The sequence below is a fragment of the Galeopterus variegatus genome, unplaced genomic scaffold, assembly GCF_000696425.1.
Source record: "Galeopterus variegatus unplaced genomic scaffold, G_variegatus-3.0.2 Scaffold3138, whole genome shotgun sequence".
In the NCBI taxonomy this organism is placed as follows: Eukaryota; Metazoa; Chordata; class Mammalia; order Dermoptera; family Cynocephalidae; genus Galeopterus; species Galeopterus variegatus.
Window position 1 is genome coordinate 127,085 of NW_007729249.1, and position 25,146 is coordinate 152,230.

Below are 25,146 nucleotides of genomic sequence, written 5' to 3' on the forward strand. Positions count from 1 at the left end.
ACCTGGAAAATTAATGATTTCTATAAATAAGTTAAGAATGTGCTAGGCACTGGTATATAATGATAAGCAAAACCATGTGCTTTTGACAAAGGAGGCCCAGCTCTTCTCACAACACAGCCTCTTAAGGAAAGCCACTATCACCTTGCTCCAGTAAAGCCACAGGACCGAGGAAGTCTTGTCCAGAATGGTCCCACTCATACACTGAACCAGAACCAGCACTCAAAGACAGAGAGAAGTGAATGACACACAGTCCTGTCACAGTCTCCTGTCACAGTCCTCTCAGGTGACCCAACTTTTGTTCCAACTGCTTTCCAGCCTGGCTTCTTCTGGTCTCTCTCAGGGTTGTCTGGATTCTTAAATGTTCTTTTCGATAACACGGCCTCATAAGTAAATCTCCAAGGCTTCTTAAACTTAACTGGATTATGGGGCCGGCCCGGTGGCGCACTGCTACAGTGTGCAGCTTGGGAGCACGGCGGCGCTCCCGCCGAGGGTTCGGATCCCACATACAGACCGACCGCTCACTGGCTGAGCAAGGTGCGGGTGCAACACCGAGGGTTGCGATCCCGTTGCCGGTCCCGGTCTGGTACGGGTGCGACACTGAGGGTTGCGATCCGTTGCCGGTCACGAAAAAAAACAAAAAGGAAAAAAAAAAAAAAAAAAACTTAACTGGATTATGTATACTCACTCCTGAATTTCCCTCTAAAAGGAAGCATGGCAAGCTTCAAAGAGTACATGCTACCCTGGAATGATCTTCAACACTGGGAACATTTCAGCTTTGCAGGAAATTGGTCAATCCCTACACTCTCACCCATGCCACAGGGCCACTGACACGTTCAGGACTCTTAAGGGAAGATGGCCACCACACAACATGGCTCCAAACACCCCAGATTATGTCACCTTTTATAATCAGAAACAAAAAAGCTACTTTACATTGAAGAACCAAATGTAATGCCCTAAAGTCTTCACACATTCAAAAGTCAACATGAGAAATTAAATAACTTTGCTATATTTTATCATTCCAATGGCTGACACTCAGTTAGCAAAATGTCAGTTAAAAATAAAAAATTTTTGGATATTTAAAAAGGGTCCTCCAATATGCATCCCCAATATGCAGAGAATGGTTAGAACAGTCACCATGTCAAGAGTTAGGCTGACATGTGTTTTCAGTTTGGGGTTGTTACCCAATATCTAAATTGTTGGACTCACCAAGTTTCTCGTTAGCATTACACTCCTAAAAGTAAACAATGTGTCTGATTTGTGAAACATCCTCTTTCAGCCCAGATGTTATTTGGGGAGAAAAGATGTAAGCTGTTAAAACAATGGTGCTGACACCAAACGTGGCATTTGGATGCACATGGAAATTCCATTTCCTGATGCCTCGCTTTGTGATTTTCGTATGCCCTTTATGAGAGTTCCAATTTAAACAATTGTCCCATAAGATTTCAGGACTGGAAAAACAACCAACTCTGGATCCTAGAGACTGTTTGCAATACACAACTCTCAGTTCCTAGGGATGTGACATCTCCTGGGTCCCTACTCACAACCTCACATGCAGAGCCACTCAGAGATGAGTTACTGCCTGCTGCTGAGGCAAGAGAGCAAATTCAAACAGAAGATTTCAAATTAAACACAGCTGGGGCTTCCCCAACATCTGTGCACTGATTTTCTCCCAAGCTGGCTTTACAGAACATATATCTTATAAAGGACAACAGGAACCAGAATTTTTTTTAATCCTGTTAAAGCCATAATAATCTTATGAATTGAAATTATCTTTTAAATTACTATTTTGAGGATGCCACCATTTTTAAAGCCTTGATACAGTTTCCTAAACTTGTCTGATAGTGTGTGTTAAAATACAAATTCTCTGCTCCACACCAAACCTACTGGTCAAAATCTCTAGTCAGAAGCAGCAGGGAATCGGTATTTTTAACAAGGGCTTTGGGTGATTGCTATGCACAAACTAGGTTAGAAACACTTGGTTCATATATCACCCCAAATCTGTAGCTCTGAATGGAATAAGCATCCTATAAATTAACTGTTCTCAACTTTGGAATCATCTGGGGAACTTTTAAAAGTAATGGTGCCTGGGTCCCATTACTGGGTCTGGGTCCCACCCCCTAGACTCTGATTAAACTGGTCTGGGGTGCAGCTTGGACAGTGGGATTTTTTAAAGCTCCCAAATGATTCTAACGTACAGCCAAGGTTGAAAATCATTGCTATAAACATTTACTGAAAAACCGACTGATAAATTACTATACCTGAAATACATGCTATCAAACTAACATGTTATTACTAACATTGGTGGAAAAATACCAATTGGGTGTTTCTCATTTGCTTCCAATTAGCAAAATTCTAGAAGAACACTAGTAGTTTCTAAAATTAAGATTTTAAAAAATATGTATTTGAATAACCAGAACAAATGGATAAATTAAAAGATGACCTGTGGCTGAGTTCTAAGGAAGAAAGGAGGGAAGGAAGGAGACCATTACTATCCAGAATATATTTTAAAAATCCTAAAACTCAGTAAGAAAAATACAAATAACATAATGGAAAAATGGGCAAAAGAAAAAGGCATTTTACAGAAAAGGCATTTTACAGAAAAGGAAATCCCAATGTCCTACAAACATGTGAAAAGATGTTCAATTTTATTAGTAATAAGGGAATTGCAAATTAAAGCCACAATAATATATGATCTTATTACCTCCTAAACTGGAAAATTAAAATAGAAAGTCTGCTCATACCAAATGGTGGCAGAATGTTGAATAGCACAGATTCTCATTCTCCCACTGCCACAGCTACTGTGGAACATAGGCTAACATTATCTGGTAAAACTGAAAAGGCACACAGCCTGAGACCAAGCAATTCCACTCTTAGGTATGTGCCCTTAATTAGAGAAATGCTTTATATGGGCACCAGCAGACATGTCCAAGAGTGTTCACAGCAACGACTTTCATAATAATAAAAAAAGAAAAGGAAAGAACCGATTTACAGATGGAATAATTTATGCATCAGAAGACTATTTTATACTCAATGCAATCACTGTCAAAATCCCCGAAGGGTTTTTCTTATAGAAATTGACAAACTGGTCCTAAAATTCATACAGAAATGTAAAGGACCCAGAATAGCCAAAACAATTTTTAAAAAGGACAACAAAGTTAAAGGACTTATACTAACCAGTTTTGAGACTTACTATAATGATACAGTAATCAAGACAGTGTGGAACTGGCATAAGGATAGACTTAAAGATCAATGGAATAAACATTGAGAATTCACAAATAAACCCTTACATTTATGGTCAATTTATTTTTGATAAAAGTACCAAGATAATTCAATAGGGAAAATGATAGTTTTCAGCAAATGCTGTTGGAACTGCACATACACATAGGAAAAATTAAACTTAGACCCTTACCTCATATCATACACAAAAATTAATTCAAAATAGACCCTAAACCTAAATATAAGTGCTAAGACTATAAAATTTCTATATGAAAACATAGGAGAAAATTCTCATGACCTTGAGTTGGGCAAAGAGTTCTCAGATACAACTTCAAAAACATGAGCTAAAACGAGAAAATTGATGAATGAGACTTTGTTAAAATTAAAAACTTCTGCACTTCAAAAGACAGCATTATGAGAATTAAAAGATAAGACACAGCCTAGGAGATCATATACTTGATAAAGAACCTATATCAAGACTATATAAAGAATTACTACAACTCAACAAGAAGATAACACAATTAAAAAAAATGGGTGGGCCTTGAATAGATATTTCACTGAAAATATACAGATGGCCAATACAAATATGAAAAAATGTTCAACATCATTAATTATTAGGGATATATAAATTAAAACCACAACAACCACTTCAAACCCACTAGGATGGTTATAATAAAAAAGACAGACAATGATGAGTGTTGGAGAGGACGTGGAGGAACTGGAATGCTCACAAACTGCTGGTAGGAATGTAAGTGGCACAGTCATTTTGGAAAGCTGTTTGGCAGTTTCTCAACAAGTTAAATTTAAACTCACCATATGATAAAGCAATTCCATTCCTAGGAATTTACCCAAGAGAAATGGAAACATAAGTCCACACAAAGACTTGTATATAAATGCTCATAGCAGCGTTACTCAGAAAGAGCCAGAGAGTGGAAACAACCCAAATGTCCATCAACTTGCCAATGGGCAAACAAAATGTGGTTATCCACACAATGAAATACTATTCAGCAGTAAAAAGGAACAAAACATAGTCGTCCCTCAATATCTGTGCGAGATTGGTTCCAGAACTTTCCTCAAATACCAAAATCTGCAAATGCTCAAGTCCCTGATATAAAATGCCATAGTATTTGCATATAACCTATGCACATCCTCCTGTGTAATTTAAATCATCTCTAGGTTATTTATAATACCTAATTCAATGTAAATGCTAGGTAAATAGTTGTTATACTATATTGTTTAATGAATATGACAAGAAAAGAGTCTGTACATGCTCAGTACAGATGTAATTTTTCCCCCCAAATATTTCAATCTGCAGTTGGTTGAATCCACAGATGTAGAATCCACAGATGGGGGAGCTGACTGCAGACACATGCTACAACATGGAGGAACCTCAAAAACACTATGCTAAGTGAAAAAAGCCAGATGCAAAAGATTACATATTTAATGATCCCTTTTATATGAAACATCTAGGAAAGGCAGATTTATAGAGTCGGAAAGCAGATCAGTGGTTTTCTAGAGCTGGGTGTGGCAGTGGGGTTTGACCACAAACAGGCTCGAGGGAATTTGGGGGAAGTTATGAAAATGTTCTAAAAGTGGGTTGCATGATAGTTGCACAACTCTGTAAATTTACTAAAAATCACTGAATTATATACTTACAATGGGTGGACTTTATATGCAAAATATACCTCAATAAAGCAGCCAAACCTCATCCCCCCAAAAAACTTCACTGCAGAATAAGATAAACTGTGCTTATTTCTCCATACTCTATATCTTGATTATCTCTTTGGGTAAAGAAGACAGTCTTTAAAGTATTTTAGAATCATTACTATTAACCAGATGTGGAGTTAATTAAACACTCTTGTGATTTTGTTTGAGAAAACATGAATCAAATCTCCTCCAGATGTAAAACTCTTAGAAGTCACAGTTCTATACTATAATAATCTATGGGGAGATGCTGCCAATGAAAACATTTTGAAGAGGCAGCTGTTAGTTCAGATAGCTTCTCACTTGAGCCACTCAGCGAGCAATCCCATCACGTGCATCTAGGATGAGAGGACCATTCTTCAGGAGTATTTACTTTGTAAACTAACAGCAGTGATTGAAGAGCAATGGGCTTGGGTTTGCCTCCTGTCAGAAAACACTGAAAAAAATCACCCCTGCCATACAAGGAGTCATCTTAAAAGACTTCAAGTGTCCTGTGTAAAGACTCCCAGACTCTCCTAACCATCTCTCACAAGAAACAGGTGAGAAAACAAGTGTCACATTATCATGACATCAAAGAAGAATGGGATTTGTCCTTTTGAACTCAAACGGCTGTTCAGAAATCCTTTAACTCCGCTCTGAAAATGATCAAGCATGTGTTATTGCTTTTACAGTGTACTTCTGAGCATGTGTTTTCAAGACAGGATGATCTTTAGGGCCAAGAAACAGAGTAAGCTGTTTTCCTTACAGGAATTGCTCTTGTGATCCAAGAGTTGTCATTGGATCAATAAACTCACCAAAAAAAAAAAAAAAAAAGGATTCAACAAATGTACCACATGTAATACTGTAAACGTGTTTTCTTCATCAAATAATTATGCAGAGTATGTCTTAAAAATACATACATCAGAGACACATAACCATTAATTCCAAAGATACCAAGCCAATCTGGTCAAGGAAACCCAAAAGACAGCTGCTCAATCTTTAGTGTGTACAAATCATAAACGTCTCAGGGGTTGTACCAAGGTCAATGTACTACACAACCCAGGGAGTATCATTAATTCTGTAATCTAGGGGGAACAGTGCTTCCTGGAATTGTGTAGTGTGCAACCTGTGCTGCTGCACATGGTGGCCGTGGGATTAGCCATTTAATAAAAACACAGGTTCACAGTCCTAGCCCTTCAGAGGAAGTATGTGAAAATGCAAGGGATGAAAAAATGAGGGTGAGACCCTGAAGGCAGGCCTTGGAAAACCTAATTACAAACAAAGGACTTTTACATAGAAAATTTTTTAGGGGGTGGGAAATCACTAGCCTGACCTGTATGACTATTTTCAGAGCCTTCACTTTCTGGTCCGAGGCCCAGGCATCCTTCAGCGACTGGTTGAGCTCCTCTATGCGGTTCACATAATCCTGCTGAGTCAAATTCAACAACTCCTTTTGGGATCCCTGTGGGAAGAAAGTAGACGGTATAGACACAGAAGAAAAAACACTGTTCGACCACCACTCCTATGAAGAATACTGAGTATTGGCTGAGCTTCAGTCTCCAAATACTCCTCATCTCCCCACCAGGATTGACAGTTTTGTTTTACAATCAAAGAGGTTTTTGAATTTTCTGCAAAAGATGGGCAGAGTGCAATGGTTGAGAGACTGGCCTTAGAGGCAAGTCAGACCTAAGCTACCTCTCAGCTCAGCCACTCACTGGCTGTGGGATTCTGGGTGAGCCACTTTCCTCCCTAGCCTCATATGTGAATAGGGATAGCAGTACTTACCTCCTTACCGTGTGCCAGGCATGGTACCAGCTGCCCAAAACACAAAGACACTTTTGTTCAAGATGCTCAAGCAAACAGACATTATTTCTGCACTAATGAAACTTAAGGTACTGAGGACGAGATGGACATGACCACAAACTGATATAAATGCCCAGGAGGAAACACAATTCTATGAGGACACATATAGTTCATTGAATCTGAGGTGTCCATTGAAAGAAGTACAACTGTTCCAGGTGCCACTAAGAAAAATACGCTGATCACTGACCTGCACCAGTTGAGAGAAACACCTCTATTTCAGAGATATTCAAACCTGAGAGGAAAAATTCATCTCAGAATAAAAGAAATATGGTAACAAAGGAATGGACTGTAGACTGGGTGGTCAGGAATGGCTAGTTGGAGGAAGCGGTGCTTGAGACACACTTTAGGTGGAGTATAGGTGTTAACTAGACACGGGGCAGGGGGGGTGGTTAACTAAACCAGGGAGAGAATATTCAGGACAGAGGGAAGACCACAGCAAAACCCCATGGCAAGAAGAAGAGAGCAAGATCATCCCATGGCTGAAATGACAATGTAGGTTAAGACTTGGCACAGTACCTGGCCCATAGAAAGTGCTGCTTAATCCTCAGCTATCATTAAGAGGCTATTCACACAGCTCACAGGAGTGAGGGTCATGCTAACACTCCTGAGGAGACCAGGAACCAAACCTTCTTATACGTGCATTTCCTGGAATCCAAAATGAACAACTCTTAAAGAAATAAGAGTAGAAGGTTCAAGGAATTTGGACTGATCCCAACTGGTCACTTGAACTATGAGGTAGGGACTTCCCTGCCCCTTTGCAGTAGGAGGAACCACGTGATGAGTTTGGGTGAATGGACTGTAAGCACAGTGGCATGTGTCCATTCACAGAGGGAAAAATTACCCTCCCTTCAGTCCCTGCTGTGACAACTTTGGAAGCCAAATGTCAATATGGCAGCATCACAAGAGGGTGCTATGGGTGTCACCTGCACCTGGTGTGTTATGTGAGCAAGAAACAAACCTATGTCATATTAAACCACTGAATTTAACGAAAAAAAAAAAATTAAACCACTGAGATTTGGGAGTTTATGTGTTACTACAACATAACTTACCCTTATCCTTACTAACATATATTAACCTGAAGCCATAGGACAGGGAACTATTGCTGTGTGCAGGGAGAAGCATGGAAACCAGCCTGCATAAAAAAAATGAATTGCTTCTTGGCCTTTTGGCTGAGATCAAGTGAAAAAAAAAAAAAAATGAAGGAAAACTAGAGAGAGAATCAGCAACAAGGAGCTACACAGAACTGAGAGAGAGAGAGGACAGCTGCCATGCCAGAGGCCAGAGGGTGGCTCTTCAGTTCCTGGTTCCAGGCCAGTGCCCTTGGGTTAGGGGCAGTGCTCCTGTCTCCTCCCCATACAGCCCCTATTTTCAACTTAAGCCAGATCCAGTGACTTTCAGATACTCACAGACTGAAGAGCTTTGATGAAAGCCCTCAGCAATGTCCTGACTACCAGCCAAGGTTGGCTGATGATGTGCACACTGAGGCTCTTGAGTACTCCAACTCAAAATGTGTCATTTCTGACTTAGGAAATAAGATATCAGACTACTGGACTCTGCTGACCACCCAGCACTCTGGTCTCAGAGCTGGGAGGACCCAGCACCAAGGGGCAAGAGGCAGAACAGGGCTGGGGCAACTGCCATGACATGGCCCTTTGTGGTTTCAAAGCACTCTCATTCAATCCACACAACCATCCAACCATCCTTCCTCCTCATTTTCTAGATGAAGGAACAGGTACAGGACAGGTGAAGTCCCAAGACCACCCTGTTAGTAAGCAGTCTAGCCACAGACTCTAGACTCAGGAAAACAATGGCAACAGCAGCTAAATGTGCACAGCACATGCCACATGTTGGGTGCCGTTCTAAGCACTTCATACACATTAACTCATTTAATCCCTGTAACAACCTTCTGGGTAGATACTGTTTATCATTCCCATTTTACTGACAAGTAAACGGAGGCATGGAGCAGTTAAACACCTCGCCCAAAATCACAGAATTACCAAAGGGTGGAGCTGGGCTTCAAACCTAAGCAGTCTGGCTCCAGAGTCTGTCCTCTTACCCACCTTGCCATGCTGCTTCTTAAAATAATATTCTAGAGGACACAACTCAACTGTCTCCAGGGGCCAGGCTAGTAATGCTTGTAAGCGAATCAGGACAGGCAGGACTGTGTTAACCAATATGGAGCATGACCTGGTCAAATGCAAAAATATGGGCCCACAGCTGTCAGGTGGAATTTTGCAGGAAAAGCCAGAAATCTGCATTTGTCTATCAAATGTACCAATTTTTAAGACTTGGCAAGTTTTTCACATTTTTTCAAAGTACATGTAGGCCAATTAAATGATTCCTGTGGGCCATATCCAGCCAGCAGAGCGGCCACGTGTAGCCTCTGTTGCAATGTATGGTCTTTATACTGCACAAGGCTGCTTTGCAGGGGAGTGACTCCAGTTGGTTTTTACTGTTAGACACTGTCCCCAGAGGACCTGGGCTTCCTCAGGCATCACAATGAGAAAAGACACCTTCTGAAAACCAGCCCAAGTCAGGTCCCCATGAGCAAAGCCAAATGCGCACTGGCATCCTTCCCTGGATGGAGTCAGTGCCTCAGGGGGATAGAGTATAACGTGCAGCTCCAGAATTCATCCAAGAGCAGCCACTGAGATTGCTCTTACTTGGCAGAGGAATGAAAGCACCTTCCACTCCCTGCACTCAACAAATGTCTTGCTCACCTCCTCAAAATCATCCAGCTCCTCCAAGCGGGTCCGAACCTTCTCCGACATTGCTGATGTGGCAGTCCCAGCTTTGCCTAAATAGAACGGATTCATGTCACAGAGGTGGCATTTCTCTTGTACCAATACCCCTCTTCTCCCTGATGGAAGGCATCTTTCACTCTACACTTCATCATGAATAAAGATGCCAGAAAACAATTTCGTTACAGAAAACTCTGATATTTTGAAAGCAACTTCCTCATGTCACCAAAGTTCCATCAGAAACATTTGCCACTTAGAAGCTGCCTCTGGGAGCGCAGCAGGGCCAGCCTTGAAAAGGTTAAATACTACCTTGGATATTTACAAACTTTGCACTGTATCATCTGTTTATTCCTAAAGAAAGGTGGTCCAGATAAAGATGCCAAAAATCCATCATTTCATTGTTTTCCTCAAACAAAAGGCCTTCTCAGACTCATCCTCACAGTGCAGAACTGTTGTGCCCTTATACTAACAAAACAACCATCTCACTGTCTGCGCAGGGGTGGAAACGCCAGGGCTTGAAAGCCCTCTCTTCCTGCAAGCAGGACTGGCTGTGCCTCCTTCCAGCATCTGTCAGCACAGTTCTTGCCATCAGCAGGGACTAGTGGACAGCAATGAAGAAAAGGACTCCAGGTCACAAGCCAGCCTCAGAGCAAGGTGATTTGGCCAGCAGGCTGATGCCTTCCACTGCCTCCTATTCCAGAACCCTCCATCTTAAGGGGACTGCTGCTATAGTTCTGAGGTCCACATGGCTCCTCCCTACCAAACTCACACGTAGGAACTAAAGTTTATTCTCTTTTAAGGCACTGATTTCACAGCTCTGGTGCTGACGTATGTTTAAGTCTATGATCAGCTGACAGCATGGTGCAATTATTTAATTACTGACAACTACAACAGTTATGAAGTTTCCAAATAATTTGCCTTTTTGTACCTTGTTTCTACTTTCACTTTCATTCTGAAATATACCACATATGAAAAGTATGTATATGAACATTTTAACAAATAATTATAAAACCTTTATAACCACCACCCAGGCCGTATATTGCCTTGCTGCTTTCATTCATAGTCATTGGTTCATGACATTTATCCACTTACCCATGCCTGTGGCATATAGCTGTAGTTAACTCTTTTTTTGCTGTTTAGTACTTTTGATTGTGTGAACGCAACCCAATTTTCTTCTTCATTCTACTCTCAGTGTTTGGGCTACTACAAACAATGCTGCTACGAATATTTCTGTGCACGCCTCCTGGTTCAAATATGCATGAATTTTGCAGGGCGGTGCTTCTCAAACTTGTACAAGAATCACTTAAGGATTTGTTCAAATGCAGATTCTGACTCAGTAGGTCTGGGACAGGGCCCCAGATTCCATGTTTCTAATGAGCTCCCAAGTGACATCACTGTTGCTGGTCCTTGAGCCACAGAGATGTTTAAGATATATCTATAATCTAAGGCAGGGTTGGAAAACTCTTTCTTTCTGTAAAGGACCTGACACAAATATTTTAGGCTTTGTGAGTCACGCAATCTCTACTGCAACTACTTACCTCTGCTATTATAGCACAGAAGCAGGCATAGATATATGTAAACAAATTGGTAAGACAGTGTTCTAATAAAACTTTATTTATAAAAATAGACAGTGGGCCAGACTTGGCCTGCAGGACATAGTTTACCAACCCGTGATCTAGGGGATACCCTAACAGCGGAACTGCTGGATTAAAGGGTTGGTTCATTGTCTAAAATCTGTCCTGGCTATTATAACAAAATACCATAAACTGGGTAGCATATAAACAACAGAAATTCATTTCTCACAGTTCTGGAGGCCAAGATCAAGGTGCTGGCAGATTCAGTGTCTGGTGAGGGCTTGTTTTCTGGTTCACAGATCGTACCTTCTTGCTGTGTCCTCACATGGTTCGAAGGGGCGAATGAGCTCCCTTGGGCATCTTTTATAAGGGCACTAATCCCATTCATGAGGACTCCACCCTCATGACCTAATCAACTTCCCAAAAGGGCCCATCTCCCAATATCATCACTTTGGGGGTTACGATTTCAACATATGAATTTGGGGGGGACACAAACATTCAGACCACAGCACTCATCTTCATATTTAATAAACAAGGCAAAAGTGTCCCACAAAGTGGTTGTGTCATTTTACATTCCCACCAGCATCGTATGAGAGTTCCTACTGCTCTACATTCTCACCAGCACTTGGTATTGTCAATCTACTTGGTCCTTCCAAAGTGATATGTGGATATGCGATGGTATGATTTACCTTTTATGGCCTGGGGTCAAAGTTATAACCATGACAAAGATGCTCCCACCCTCTTGATTTCTAATATACAGTCTCAACCTGCCGGGAATAGGGGAGAGCTGCAGCTGCCCTGCCAGCGATCTGCACCCCAGCAGTATGTGACCTAGTTCAGTTGCTCCAGAATCACCTGGGAGCTTCAAAAAAAGGAATTCCAGGGTCCCATCCTATAAAATTAATGCAACAAGTCGGGGCCAGTGGTCTGTATTTACATCAAAGTTCCTCGGGTAATCCTGCTGCACAGCAGATGGAGACACCCAGGTCCAGAGCTTCAGACTGTGTGTCCTGGCAGAGGAAATTGAAAACTGCTGTGTTCAAGGAACAGTGGTGGGTATGACACAGTATGTTGACCCCCTCCCCAGCATATCTGCATTTTCACAATGACAAAAACTTAAGGCAAAGGAAAGGACCTCTAAAGCAATTCCCCAGCAAGAGGAGGAAGCACTACGAGGGGGAGACTACACCTTTGTAACTCTAAAGTCAAACAGCGAGCTTTTGTTTTACTCCTAGTACCCTCTTTGGCCTTTTTTTTTGCAGCTGCGTGGTATGGGGATCTGAACCCTTGATCTCCATGTTACAAAGGCTGTGCTCTATACAACTGAGCTAACTGGCCAGCCCTCTTCTTTGGTCTTTTTTTACTTCATCCTCTAAATATGTATTTTAAGGAGCTGGCCAGTTAGCTCAGTTGGTTACAGCACAGTGTTTTAACACCAAGGTTAAGGGTTAGTATCCCCGTACTGGCCAGCTGCCAAAACAAAAACACAATAAAGAGAAAACAAAAATATGTATTTTCAGCCTATGACTATACAAATCTAAAAAATAACAGCTTCAACTGAATTAAACATCAGGATTGCAAAACACAAGCTTTCTTTTTCCTTTGTAAGATTAAATTAAAGGTAATGGCAGAATTTTCTCATCAAAACAACAATAAAAAATTCATCTTACCTTTCTCAGATCCCATAAACAGATTCTGCAAAGATATAAAATTCATTAATATTTCTAAAATCTAAGGCAATATGGCCATCATTTTCCAACAAAGACATCTACTTATCCAAATGAAAGACAAATATATATTCAAAGAAGGAAAATATGGGTCACTAAAAACCACTGGAGATTCAAATTTCTACTCAATCTAAGGCTCTGAAAGTGAGCCAACAAATACTAAAATTCTTGATATGACAGCGGAGTCATACAATAGAACTATTTTTTAACTTATCCTAAATCAGGGTTTCTCACCCTCCACACTACTGCCATTTGGGGCCAGGTAACTCACTGTCGTGGGGGACGGTTCTGTGCACTGTAGGGTGCTGAACAGCATCTCCAGCCTCCACCCACTAGTTGCCAGTAGCACCACCAGAGTTGTGACAACCAAAAATGTCTCCAGACACTGCCAAATGACTCCTGAGGGATAAAATTACTCCTGGCTGAGAATCACTGCTCTAAATTAAGTCTATGCATTCAGAAAACAATAAGAAAAGATTTAAATAGTCCACCAATTTGGTCTCTCATTCTGCTTAACGAGTACAGGCCCTGGGATAAAGAGGGAGAGGAGAGGTGTGTGGCAAAGCCTTAGTGGCCCACTCAGGTCATCCCCTCCTGCCTAGTCACAGCCCCGATTTTTACATGGGCACTGTTACATTTCACAACTTCCCCTGCATCTACATGCAGCCTCCGACTACTTTCAAGACAAATGCAACTGGAAGTGTTGAGGTGGATTCCAGAAAGCCTCCTTAAATGGGAGGGGATACGTCTTTCTTTCCCTTTCTTCCTTCTGTCCACCAACTTGGACATGAGACGACACTAAACGTTGCAGAGCAGCAAGACAGAAAGAGCCGACACCCTGATGGCCTTGGAGCTGCTGTACCAGCCCTGCACTACCCACCTTCAGACTTCTTCCTGGTATAAGGAGAGAGATGCATCACTCTTGTTTATGTCATTAGGGAGGACTCTAGTTATAAGCAACTGAACCTAATCCTAAATAACCTGCTTTCCCTTGGTTGGTCTCAGCTCTCCTAAACCTTTCCTTATGGGAGAAACTTGCCAAGTAGAGGGTAAACCTCTCACTTCATTCCTGTCCTCAGGCATAAGCCAATGACTTCACCTAGTGGCGACCCAAAGAAATAGTGAACCTTCAGCTCTGGGAGAAAACCCAGCTATATAGGACTTACTGGGCAACACTGTCCTTCTCCAGCATGGGGCTCTCCTCGCTTCATAGCTCAAATCTCCCCCAAAGATAAGACTCTGTTGTTTCAATGCTTCCTCCGAACTGTGCCACATCTCTAATTCTTAATACCTCTTTTTTTTTTAAACCCAATCAGCACATTTTCTCTCATCTACCATTGACATAGAGAAACTTATAGAGAGCCTGTGAGAAAGTCTCCTGGTACTCACAATAGAGAGCTTTTCTGTAGTCGTGTACCGGGCAAGGATTTCACCCCGTTTGTTGGCCCATGGCTCAAAATCCGATCCCACAAAGGAGTTATCATCTCTATCACGTTTCTTTCTGGAGCTATCCTAAGGAAAGGCAAGAAAATCTCTTCAGCAGCAATATCATTTAATCTTCAAAAAAAAAAAAGTATAAGCAGAAGGCAAATAGTCCCTCACTGTGAAATAAAATAGATCTATCTAAAGGTTTACTATGGGGGCTGGCTGTTAGCTCAACTGGTTAGAGCTCAGCTTTGTAACAATGCCAAGGTCAAGGGCTAAGTTCCCCATATCAGCCAGCTGCCAGAAAAAAATATATAAATAAAGGTTTACTATGATTAAAAAAATTTCAGGTCATTTCATCACAAATGGCCAATACACATATCAAAAAATGCTCGAACTCATTAAGAATCAAGGAAAGGCATACTGAATGAGACCATTTTCAACTACCAGAAAGGCAGAGAGTTAAAGTGATTGATAATATCCAGGTTGGCAGGGACACAGGAAAATGTGTGGTGGGAACAGAGACTGGTAAAGCCCTTTTGGAGAACAATTTGGTGCCATCAAAACCTTAAATACGTATTGCCTTAACCCAGTAACAAACTTCTAGGAATCTATCCTGCAGAGATCCTTGCACGCACGCACCAAGATGTGTGTGTGTTCAAGGAACATGGTACACCACTGTTTATACCAGCAAAAACCAGAAATCATCTATGTGTACATTAGTAGAGGAAAGGCAAATTAAAACATGTCACGCTTATTCTTTAGAAAAGAGGGCCAGCCACTTAGCTCACTTTGTTAGAGCAGGTGCTGAGACTACCAAGCAACTGCTCAAAATAACAAGGTTGTTCTAAACGTACTAATAAGGAAGTTCTCCAAGACTTATTATAAAGACAAAAAAAAAAGTTGCAGAGAAACAGTTCAATTTATGTAAAAATGGTAAATAAATGTATGGAATGCAGCACAGGATGAGAGCCGAAAGAATGGATTCTGAATCAGACTGGCCAGGTTTGAACCCCAGCCTGGATGTGACTTAACATTTCCACCCCTCCACGACAGCCTCTATACAATGCCTCTCACAGGGCAGTCTGGAACTAAACACGAAATGCACTTAGAAAATGCCTGCTGTGCTGTAAGCTGACACAATTATTATTACTGTTATTATTTATATACGAGTATGTATGGGAATGCTCAGAAACTGCTGTTATAATTATTTATGAAAATACAAAGAAAAGGCTATAGAAGAATATTCATTACATTGATAACACCATAACTTCCAGGGTGCAGAATGAAACGAGGGGGATTGGTCTATAGGACTGTAATGTATTGAATTATGTTCCCCCAAAACTCCCTGAAGCTTGAATCCTGTCCCCCAAGTTTTATGTATTAGAAACTTAGCCCCCACTGTGAATGTTAAGAGGGTGAGAAATCCTATTATGATAATTGAAAGGTGGAGCCTTGAAGAGGTGATTGGATTGTAAGATTATACAATAGTGAATGGATTAAAAATGGTGGTCAGGGGCATGGTTCTGAGGGCTTTAAAGAAAGGGGAGAGTCTGTCTGTCTCTCTTTCTGCTCTCTCTGCTTCCACCATCTTGCAATGGGAGACCCCTGGGTCACTGCTGCCACCACCAGATGGACTTTGGACTTCCCAGCCTCAGAAACTGTAAGCAATAAATTTTGTTTTCTTACAAATTACTCAGTTCCACATATTTTGTTACAAGCAACACAAAACGGACTAATACAAGGACTTCAGCTGTAGTGTTTGACTCTTACATCAAAAATTAGAGAATTAGGCTAGCTCACTTGATATAGTGGATTGAATTATGTCCCCCCAAAACTCAATGAAGCTTGAATTGTTTCCCCCAAATTTTATGTCTTAGAAACATGGCACCCACTGTGACTATGAAGAGGGTGGGAAATCCTATCATGGTAACTGAAAGGTAGGACCTTGAAGAGGTGATCAGATTGTAGGACTGTGCCACAGTGAATAGATTAAAAATGGTGGTCAGGGGCATGGTTCTGAAGGGTTTAAAAGAAGAGAAACAAGAGTCTGTCAGTCTCTCTGCTCCACCATTTCACAATGTGATACTCTGCCATCACTGTCACCACCACCAAGGCTCTCACCAGATGTGTTCCCTGGACTTTGGATTTCCCAGCCTCAGAAACTGTAAGAAATAAATTTCATTTTCTTTAAAAATTACCCAGTTCCGTGTATTTTGTTATAAGCAACAGAAACGGACTAATACACTTTGTTAGAGCCCAGTGCTGATAACACCATGGTCAAGGGTTCAGATTGCTGTACTGGCCAACCATTCAGAAAAAAAAAAATAGCAAATTATTCATGTTATTTTGTAAAAAAGAATTACAAAAAGAATGAAAGTGAAATAAAGAATAAATTTTAAGATGTTTTCAAAGAAAGAAAAAGACTTCCCATATCTACACCCACCTCTTACTGGCAATGTCCTCCTCTTTAAGTGGTACCTTGGGGACGACTGGATGATTTGAATTGCTACCACCAGAATGCACCCCTGCAATCCCTGTGCAACTTACAAACAACAAGGAGCAGAAAAGCACCCACCCCTGCACCTGCAAAACCGACCCCCCAGCTGGACAATGCAGCTGGGACATGTTACCAAGGAAGCTGCCATGGTTGCAGGGTCTGCGGTGGCAGCGAACATGGACAGGGGGTCAGTCCCATCGAGGACACTGCTCAGTGGGTCCACCATGGAGCTGGAGGAGGAGGAGGATGTGGAAGAAGTGCTTCCCTTCCGGCTCACCCTCTTTGTCTTTGTCTCTGTGACCTGCGGAGAAAATTTGTGGAGGTTAAATGCAGGTGTCCTATGACTTTCCCCAATGAAACACACTCACATGGGTTCTTCCCTGTCATTCTGATAGCTGAATGGATGTTCATTTGTAGCAGAGATTTATCAATCTGCCAGGATGCTTATTTTTTGTGAGAAATTGGCATGCCTCGGAATCACAGCTGTCAAGAAAGGGAAGGTAGGAAATGGGGTTAGGAAGTGTTAAAAAAAAATTAACTGAGAGGCCATTGGACCAAGATGACTCCAGTACCTTGGGTTCCCATGTAAGCAAACCAAAACCCAACTCAAGATAAAGCGTTAAACGAAAGCTCAATGAATCCGAAACCACCAGCTAACCTCTAAGTAGGGAATTTCCACTTTAACCAATCAAATATTTTCTTCGTCTTGCTTCTGAGGACACCTTATAAGTTTTCCCCTCATAGCCCTTTGTTGGATCCCTGAACTGCTTGTGGTCTGATGCTGCCCAACTCACAAATTGCTGAAAGCTCAAATAAACTTGTCAAAATTTTAATGTGCCTATCTTTCAACAGAAGGAAGGAATGGGGCCATTATGATTTAGGTGATTATAACATAATAAGAAATACATATTTGACACAGAACTCCTAAAACCCTTGTGATTTCCTGAATGGAAATGCTTGCTAAGAGCATCTTTTGTTCTAATATTTGGTCTTTGACCCTGGTTCCTTCTGTTCTGATGAGGCAACTCCGGATGGGCCCCAGGATAGCTTCAGAATGGGGGCTGGTCACCAAAAAGACCAGCCATGATTAGAAGCTGGGAACATTTGACCTCACTGCCCACCCTCCAGAAAAGCGAGAGGGGCTGGAGAGTGAGTTAATCGACCATGCCTATGTGAGGAAGACTCCTTAAAAATCCCTAAAAGACACGGTGGGTGAGCTTCTGGGTTGGTGAACAAGTACACATCAAGGTGCTGGCACACCTGGAGAAGACATGGAAGCTCTGTGCCCCACCCCCAGACCTCACTCTATGCACCTCTTCATCTGGTTGCTCATCTGTATCCTTGGTAACATCCCTTATAAGAAACTGGTAAACAGAAGTAAACGTTTCCCTGAGTTCTGTGAGGTGTTATAGCAAATGCTGAACTGAGAAAGCCCCAATTTGTAGCCAAGTTGGACGGAAGTTGTGGGTAACCTGGGGACCCACTACTTGTGATTGGCATCTGAAGTGGGAGCAGTCTTGTGTGACTGAGCCCTTAACCTGTGGGATCTGCACTAACTCCAGGTAGTTAGTATCTGTGATATTGTGAAATACATAGTCACATGTTGCATAAAGTTTCAGTCAATGATGAAGTTTCAGTTAGTCATAAATACGATGGTGGTCCCCTAAAATTTTAGTACCATATTTTTACTGTATCTTTCCTATGTTTAGATATACAAATACCACTGTGTTACAACTGCTTACAGTATTCAGTACAGAAACATGCTGTACAGGTGTGTAGCCTAGAAGCCATAGGCTATACCACATAGCTTAGTAGTAGGTTATACAACTAGGTTTGTGTAAGTGCAGTCTATGATGTTCACACAACAACACAATCACCTAACCTCACATTTCTCGGAATGTATCCCTGTAAGTGACTCATGATTGTATTTGGTCTTGTCTGTTCCTGATATACAGCTCCTAAAACTTTCAATCTCTGGAGTGACAGTGCCTTTTCTATGCTAATGAGATAACCCGTGACCCTAGACAGTATCAGGATGGGGGAGAAAGACCAAAGTATAATTAGAAGGTAGGGACGTTCGGCCACACCCTTCAACCTTCAGGGAGGGGAGTGGAGCCAAAGTCTTGAATTCAGTCACCAATGGCCAATGACCTAATTGTGCCTATGTAACGGTGTTGAGGGGTTAGAAATCTTGATTCTCCTTTGATCTTAGAATAGGATTTTTAGGTAAATGCATGCATGGCGCTATAGCCCTCGAGAAGGGGACAATAATCCACAGATAAGTTTGGCAAAAGCCATCTAATCAATTCTTTTTTTTTTTTTTTTTTTTAAAAGATGACCGGTAAGGGGATCTTAACCCTTGACTGGGTGTTGTCAGCACCACGCTCAGCCAGTGAGCGAACCGGCCATCCCCATATGGGCTCCAAACCCGTGGCCTTGGTGTTATCAGCACCGCACTCTACCGAGTGAGCCACGGGCCGGCCCATATCTAATCAATTCTAATCACTGTTTAGGGATGGGATTGTGTACTTTGACTATTTTAGGTCGCTGGTTTGATTCCAGCTCGAAGGACTGTTGACTATCTAACCTACTGATTGTTCTTAAGATATGCTAAGGAAACTGCTTGAATGCTGTTTAAATATGCTAAGGAAATCACTGTAGGGAAATATGTGGAAAAGAAAATGTTTGCTAAGGACAAGCTGTTTGTTTGGTGTATCGACTTAGCCTTTTACAAATTGCATTCTGGAACGTCACATTGTTAATTTTACTGCCATTACTAGTTCCAGTTGTTTAAAGCTATACTTACCCATAATTTAGTTCTGTAACACTGGCTGTTTTTATGTCCTTCTTTGAGGATTGAATCAACTGATTTTTCTTATGAAACTTCCTTGTCTTGTCAATAAAAAGAAAGGCTGATTTTGAATCAGGGCTGCTGCTCCCCTGATGGGCTGCAGTCCCTCCAGACCTCATTCTTGGTACTTTGAGTGATTCTTTCTTTTTTTTGTCTCAGTTACACAGAGAAAAGTGTAACATAATGTAACCTTCAAAAAAACCTAAAAGGACAGGGTGCGGAGCCATGCATATTCTTTGTAATATACTTTATAAAAAACCAGTAAATGAAAGGAAGGTGTTCCCAAGCTCTGTGAGCCACTCTAGCAAATTGATCAAACCTGAGGAGGGGGTCGTGAGAACCCCAATTTATAGCCAGTTGGTCTGAACCATAGGTGACAACCTGGACCTGCGATTAGCATCTGAAGTGGGGATGGTCTTGTGGGACTGGGCTCTCAACCTGTGGAATCTGACACTATCTCCAGATAGAAACTGTCAGGATTGAACTGAACTGGAAGACATCCAGCTGGTGTCTGCTGGAGAAGTGCTTGCTTGGTGTATAGGGAAAAGACCCCACACATCTGGGGTCACAGAACTGTTCTGTGTTGGCTGTGAGTAGAGAGGAACAATGCTTTGGTTTTTCCTATCTCTAACACTATCAGAAACTAATTGAAGGATACCTGATTGGAGGCAGGGGAGTTGGTGAATTGTTTATTGTGAGGGAAAATGTCACACATTTGGTGACAGAAGTGTTGAGAATACAGAAGAGTCTTCCTTTCCAGTGATATGACTGCATTCCTGTAGGTCCTAATACTCAATGTGTGGTCCCTGGACAAGCAGCATCCACATCATCAGGGAGCTCACAGAAGATAGAAAACCTCAGGCTCCACCCCAAGCCTACTTACTGCATCAGAATTTGCATTTTAACAGGATCATCAGGTGACTCACCTGGTAGCAATGACCTAGGTGAAGGTCAAATTTGCATGCTGAAGACAGTCTGGATGGCTTGCACAGTCAGTGAGAAGGACTGAATACCCAACTCTTTCCTTTCTGTAGAACTCCCAACACCTCTTGGTGTACGTATGGAGGGTGGTGGGGATGGTGGGGCCTGATGCCATGTTTCTGTTCCACTGGTTCCTATCCCTCCCCGACTGCAGACGACTGCACCAGATACAACCTTCAGGGGAGTGGACCCAAGCAGAGTCGGTCTCTGCAGAAAATTTAGGATTGACATCTAAAAGGGATAGTTAGGTCCCACTGTTTTTTAAATGAAGAAGCTATGACAACTCAGGGGCCAGGGGCTGATGGCCACTATGGACATGTATCCACAGGGAAGGAGAGAAAACTAACCTTCAAAGAGAAAGGGAAAAGGATAGGATGTAAGGAATAAAGGGGAGAGACTGTTGTATAATTAAAGAAATAGACTGGCCTTTGTCCCTGGTTCCCAGAAAGAAGACTCTAAATCCTTAGAAGTTCATGAGTAATTAGAGTGTCTTTGTTATTCATGAGCCCCTTAGATCACACCTGAGTTTATGCCAAAAAGATACTCAGCACAGGGGCTGGTCACCAGAAAGACCAACCATGTGATTAGAAGGTTGAGGTTTTGAGCCAGGTGATATCAGCCTGTCTTCCGGGGGGCAGAAATCAAGTTCAATAACATGGCAAAGAATCAGTCAGTCACACCTGTGTAAGCTCCCCAGTGGAGCTTCCCAGGTGACGTGGGTGATTCTGAAAGCGCTGCGTTTCCTCCCAACCTCGCCTGTGCATCTCTTCATTTGCCTGGTCCTGCACTGTACACTTTATAATAAAATTGCAGTCATAAGTACAGCACTCTTCTGAGTTCTGTGAGTCATTCCAGTAAATTATCAAACCTGAGAGGGTGTCATGGGAAATCTCGGGATTTGTAGCCAATTGGTCAGAAGTGTGGGTGGCCCCAAATTTGCAGCTGGAATCTACAGTGATGGGAGTCTTATCGAGGACCTTGCCCTTGAACCTGTGGAGTCTGACACTGACTCCAGGCAATTGGCATCTGAGTTGAGTTGTACTCTAGTACAGCAGGGAGAGAAGCACCTCCCATTGGTGCACATTAGTTGGTTTTGTCTGCGTGGCACCCATTCCTCCACCTACCAGGCTCAACACTCCAAACTGTCTTTGGGAAAGCAGCCCTCCTCCACTCTCGGTTCCTGCATGACTGGTGGGGTAGACTCTGATCCCAGTTCCCAGGGTAGGCATTAGACCTAACCCAATCAATCAGCATATTGTATACCCTAGGTCACCAAGGTCAGTTCAGGAAATGACACGTAACACAACCAGGCCAATGAAACTTGCTCCAGAAGAGAATCGCCCTGCTGTTGATGTTGCTAAGCTAGCAGGATAAGCTTGGAACTGCTGCGGCTAGTCTGTCACCACATGGGGAATGAGTTCCTGAAAACAGAACCAACTCACTGGTGGGGTCAGCCACCGCTACTCAAGAACATGGGGGTCTGAGGGGCCCCAGCAGACCAAACCTCAGTCTTGTGATCTTCTGTATTATGTAATCATCTCCATGCGTTCTCAGGTCCTCTGCCATTAAGGAACTTTATGCCCTCTGTGTCCAGATGTCGATCACATCTCCTAGTAGTTTCTATTACTTGCTAAAAAAAGAGTACTAACTCAGCCGAGAGGGGCCATCTATGTCTCTTGTCTCCTTTCATTGTTCTTTAAATAAACACAAAGGTGAACTAAAATGCTATTCAGGACAGCACCGTACATTGGTAATTAGAGTGATTCTTTATATTTCAAATAGGAAACTCATGAAGCAAGATATATTTTGTTGACACATCCAAATCAGGAACAAGGTCATCCCATTCCCATGACAATCTCACTAAAAGAAGAAAGGGGAATAAAAATGGTGGCAGGCAAGGTCAACATCACAAAAAAAAGGGGCAGAGAAGAAATGATTGATTTAAATATGCAAAAGTAGCTACCACTGGCAAAACAGAAAAGACTCAGGGATAAGAATATCATTTAGAGAGATCTTTGACAAAACTTACAGTTATAGGTTTCAGTGGGTGATAGTCCCCAAACTCCAATGGTACAGCCTCCAATCGGCATGATGCAAATTCAGCTTTGTAGTTCCTATTCCTGGAATGCCTGGTAAACATAAAACACAGAAACCACTTAGTTGATGGGGGTGCTTAAAACAACTAAACACTTTTGCTGTGACTTCTGGATGATGGGGTGGTTTAGACGATATTAGAACAATATTCCTAGGGCCGGCCCGGTGGCACACTGGAGAGTGCGCCACTTGGGAGTGTGGTGGCGCTCCCGCTGAGGGTTCGGATCCCATGTGCAGACCGGTTCCCGCTCACTGGCTGAGCATGGTGCGGGCGCAACACTGAGGGTTGCGATCCCGATGCCGGTTGCAATCCCATTACCGGTCACGAAAAAAAGACAAAAAAGGAAAGAAAAAAAAAAAAAAAAAAAAAAAAAAAAAATTCCTAAAAAAAAAAAAAAAAAAAACAAAATTAAAAAAAAAAATTTGAAGGCAACCAAAAAAAAAAAAAACGAAGAAACAGACATTTATAGGCAAACAAACTGATAGAATTTATTAACAGTAGAACTGCAATACAAAAATGTTGAAAAGAAGTTCTATGGCAGAAGGAATATGAGAACATCACACAGCCACTTGGTTCCACATGACTATGTCTTGAAATGGTTAAAGTGGAGGTAAATATGAAAGACTTCTTACTTATTGTAATTCTTTTAAGAAATAATTGACCTATCTAAAACAAAAAATGTAGATAAACAAGAAACACTAAATTAAAAAAAAAAATTTTTTTTTTAAATCTCTTTGAAGGTATAAAGAGCTACCAAACCACACTGGACTTGTAAGGCCAGACACCAGGACCAAGAGAGACTCACTGAGGTGAATCCAACTCTCCTGGCCGAGCCTTCTCTCTCAGTGTATTTGTGAATTCTTGGTGTGAGACAAAAGGCTGAGCAGAGCAGCCAGAAGAGCTTCCAGGAAGCCTCACAGAGACGGATTCAATAGTTCTATAGATTATCTATAGGTCATCTTGAAAACTTCAAAAATTGTCTACTTTTCTTAAAAGGATCAAGCTTTGGAATAATTTTATTTAAAAAAAAAAGAAAAGTTGTGAGAAGGATTTCTTGGAAAAAGATACTGCTTCTAAAAATAAATCTTTTTTAAAAAAAGGGAAAGAAAACGTTTTCCCTTTCTGAAAGCCTGTGGCAAATCACTACATTCTGATTTTCTATCACTTCTTCCATTATTTCCTCAAATGTGCTCTCTGATCCTTAGCATTCCTGTAGTTTAAGATGTTAAAGCATCCTATTCAATTCCTAGGTCTTTGGTAAGGCCAACAGTGACCTCTAGTTAGCATTTTCTCAAAAATCCTTACTTTTCTTTTTCCTGCTACCATAGCAGATGTGGCTGGTAAAAATCCCCCATAATCTCAACCCCCAGCAATGCAAGGGGCTCCTCTGGCTCCCTGGCAGCTGCTACAGGAAAAAAGACCATCATTTCACACCTCCACTCTTGGCTGGGTCTAGCCCTTGGCTACTCAAAGTGTGGTCCACAGATCATGAGCAATGGTATCAGTTGGGCAGTGTTGAAACTCCCCAGACCTACAGAATCAATGTGGCTGTAACAAATCCCAAAGTGATTTGTATGCACATTAATGGTTGACAACTCTGTATTTTTAAATCATTTACCTCCGATAATACAAATATGTAGAAATTCCACTATGACTTACTAAATTAATCTCTTTATACTGGAAAAACATCAAAATCCACTGAATGCTTTTTGCCAACAATTTTAATTCTCAATTCATTTTTCAGTTACTAACCACATAATCTGATCTGACCACACAGCTTTTTCTCCCACAATCACAATTTTACTCTTCCCTCACCCAAAACTCTTAAAATGATGGAGAAATTCCAACTCCAAAGGGGGTATTTTCAAGTGTGCTGTCACCACAGGATTGAATAGGAAATGTGATCCAGGGTATTACAGGACATGTCAGATCTGAGGCCAGGCCAAAATATATCAGGGATATCAAAAAGTGTGGGTAAAAAGAGGCATTTTGGGAAGACTCATGACAATGAAGTGGGACTTGGGGAGTCTTGCAACCCAGAATCCTCAGCCTAGGATCTAGATTTGGGGTCCAGCTGACAATAATGATTAGCTCTCCTGTGGGCTGTATGACTTCTAAGTAAACTGCTTAATCTCTCCGCCTCTGTTTCCTCATTTGAAAAATGGGGTTACGAGGATTAAATGAGATGTTGCATGTTAAGCACTTATCCCAGTGCCTGATACAGAATAAGGACTTGGGGCCGGCCCGGTGGCGCACTGGATAGTGCGCCGCTTGGGAAGTGCGGCGGCGCTCCCGCCCGAGGGTTCGGATCCCACATACAGACCGGTTCCCGCTCACTGGCTGAGCGAGGCGCGGGAGCAACGCTGAGGGTTGCAATCCCGTTGCCGGTCCCCGGTCCGGTACGGGGGCAACACTGAGGGTTGCGATCCGTTGCTGGACACGGAAAAAGACAAAAGACAAAAAAAAAAAAAAAAAAAAAAAAAAAAAAAA

General features: G+C 41.9%; 1 protein-coding gene across 1 annotated transcript in view; it reads right to left on the reverse strand.

Annotated features, from left to right (window-relative positions):
* Positions 1-25,146, reverse strand: part of LOC103599880 (chromosome unknown open reading frame, human C16orf62) — a 116,991-nt gene that overhangs the window by 89,749 nt on the left and 2,096 nt on the right. The window contains exons 2-7 of the mRNA XM_008584063.1: positions 22,591-22,690; positions 16,863-17,030; positions 14,194-14,316; positions 12,748-12,772; positions 9,483-9,559; positions 6,233-6,361 (exon numbers count right to left, since the gene is read on the reverse strand). Coding sequence (XP_008582285.1) covers positions 6,233-6,361; positions 9,483-9,559; positions 12,748-12,772; positions 14,194-14,316; positions 16,863-17,030; positions 22,591-22,690 — 622 coding nt within the window. The remainder of the gene's footprint in view (positions 1-6,232; positions 6,362-9,482; positions 9,560-12,747; positions 12,773-14,193; positions 14,317-16,862; positions 17,031-22,590; positions 22,691-25,146) is intronic.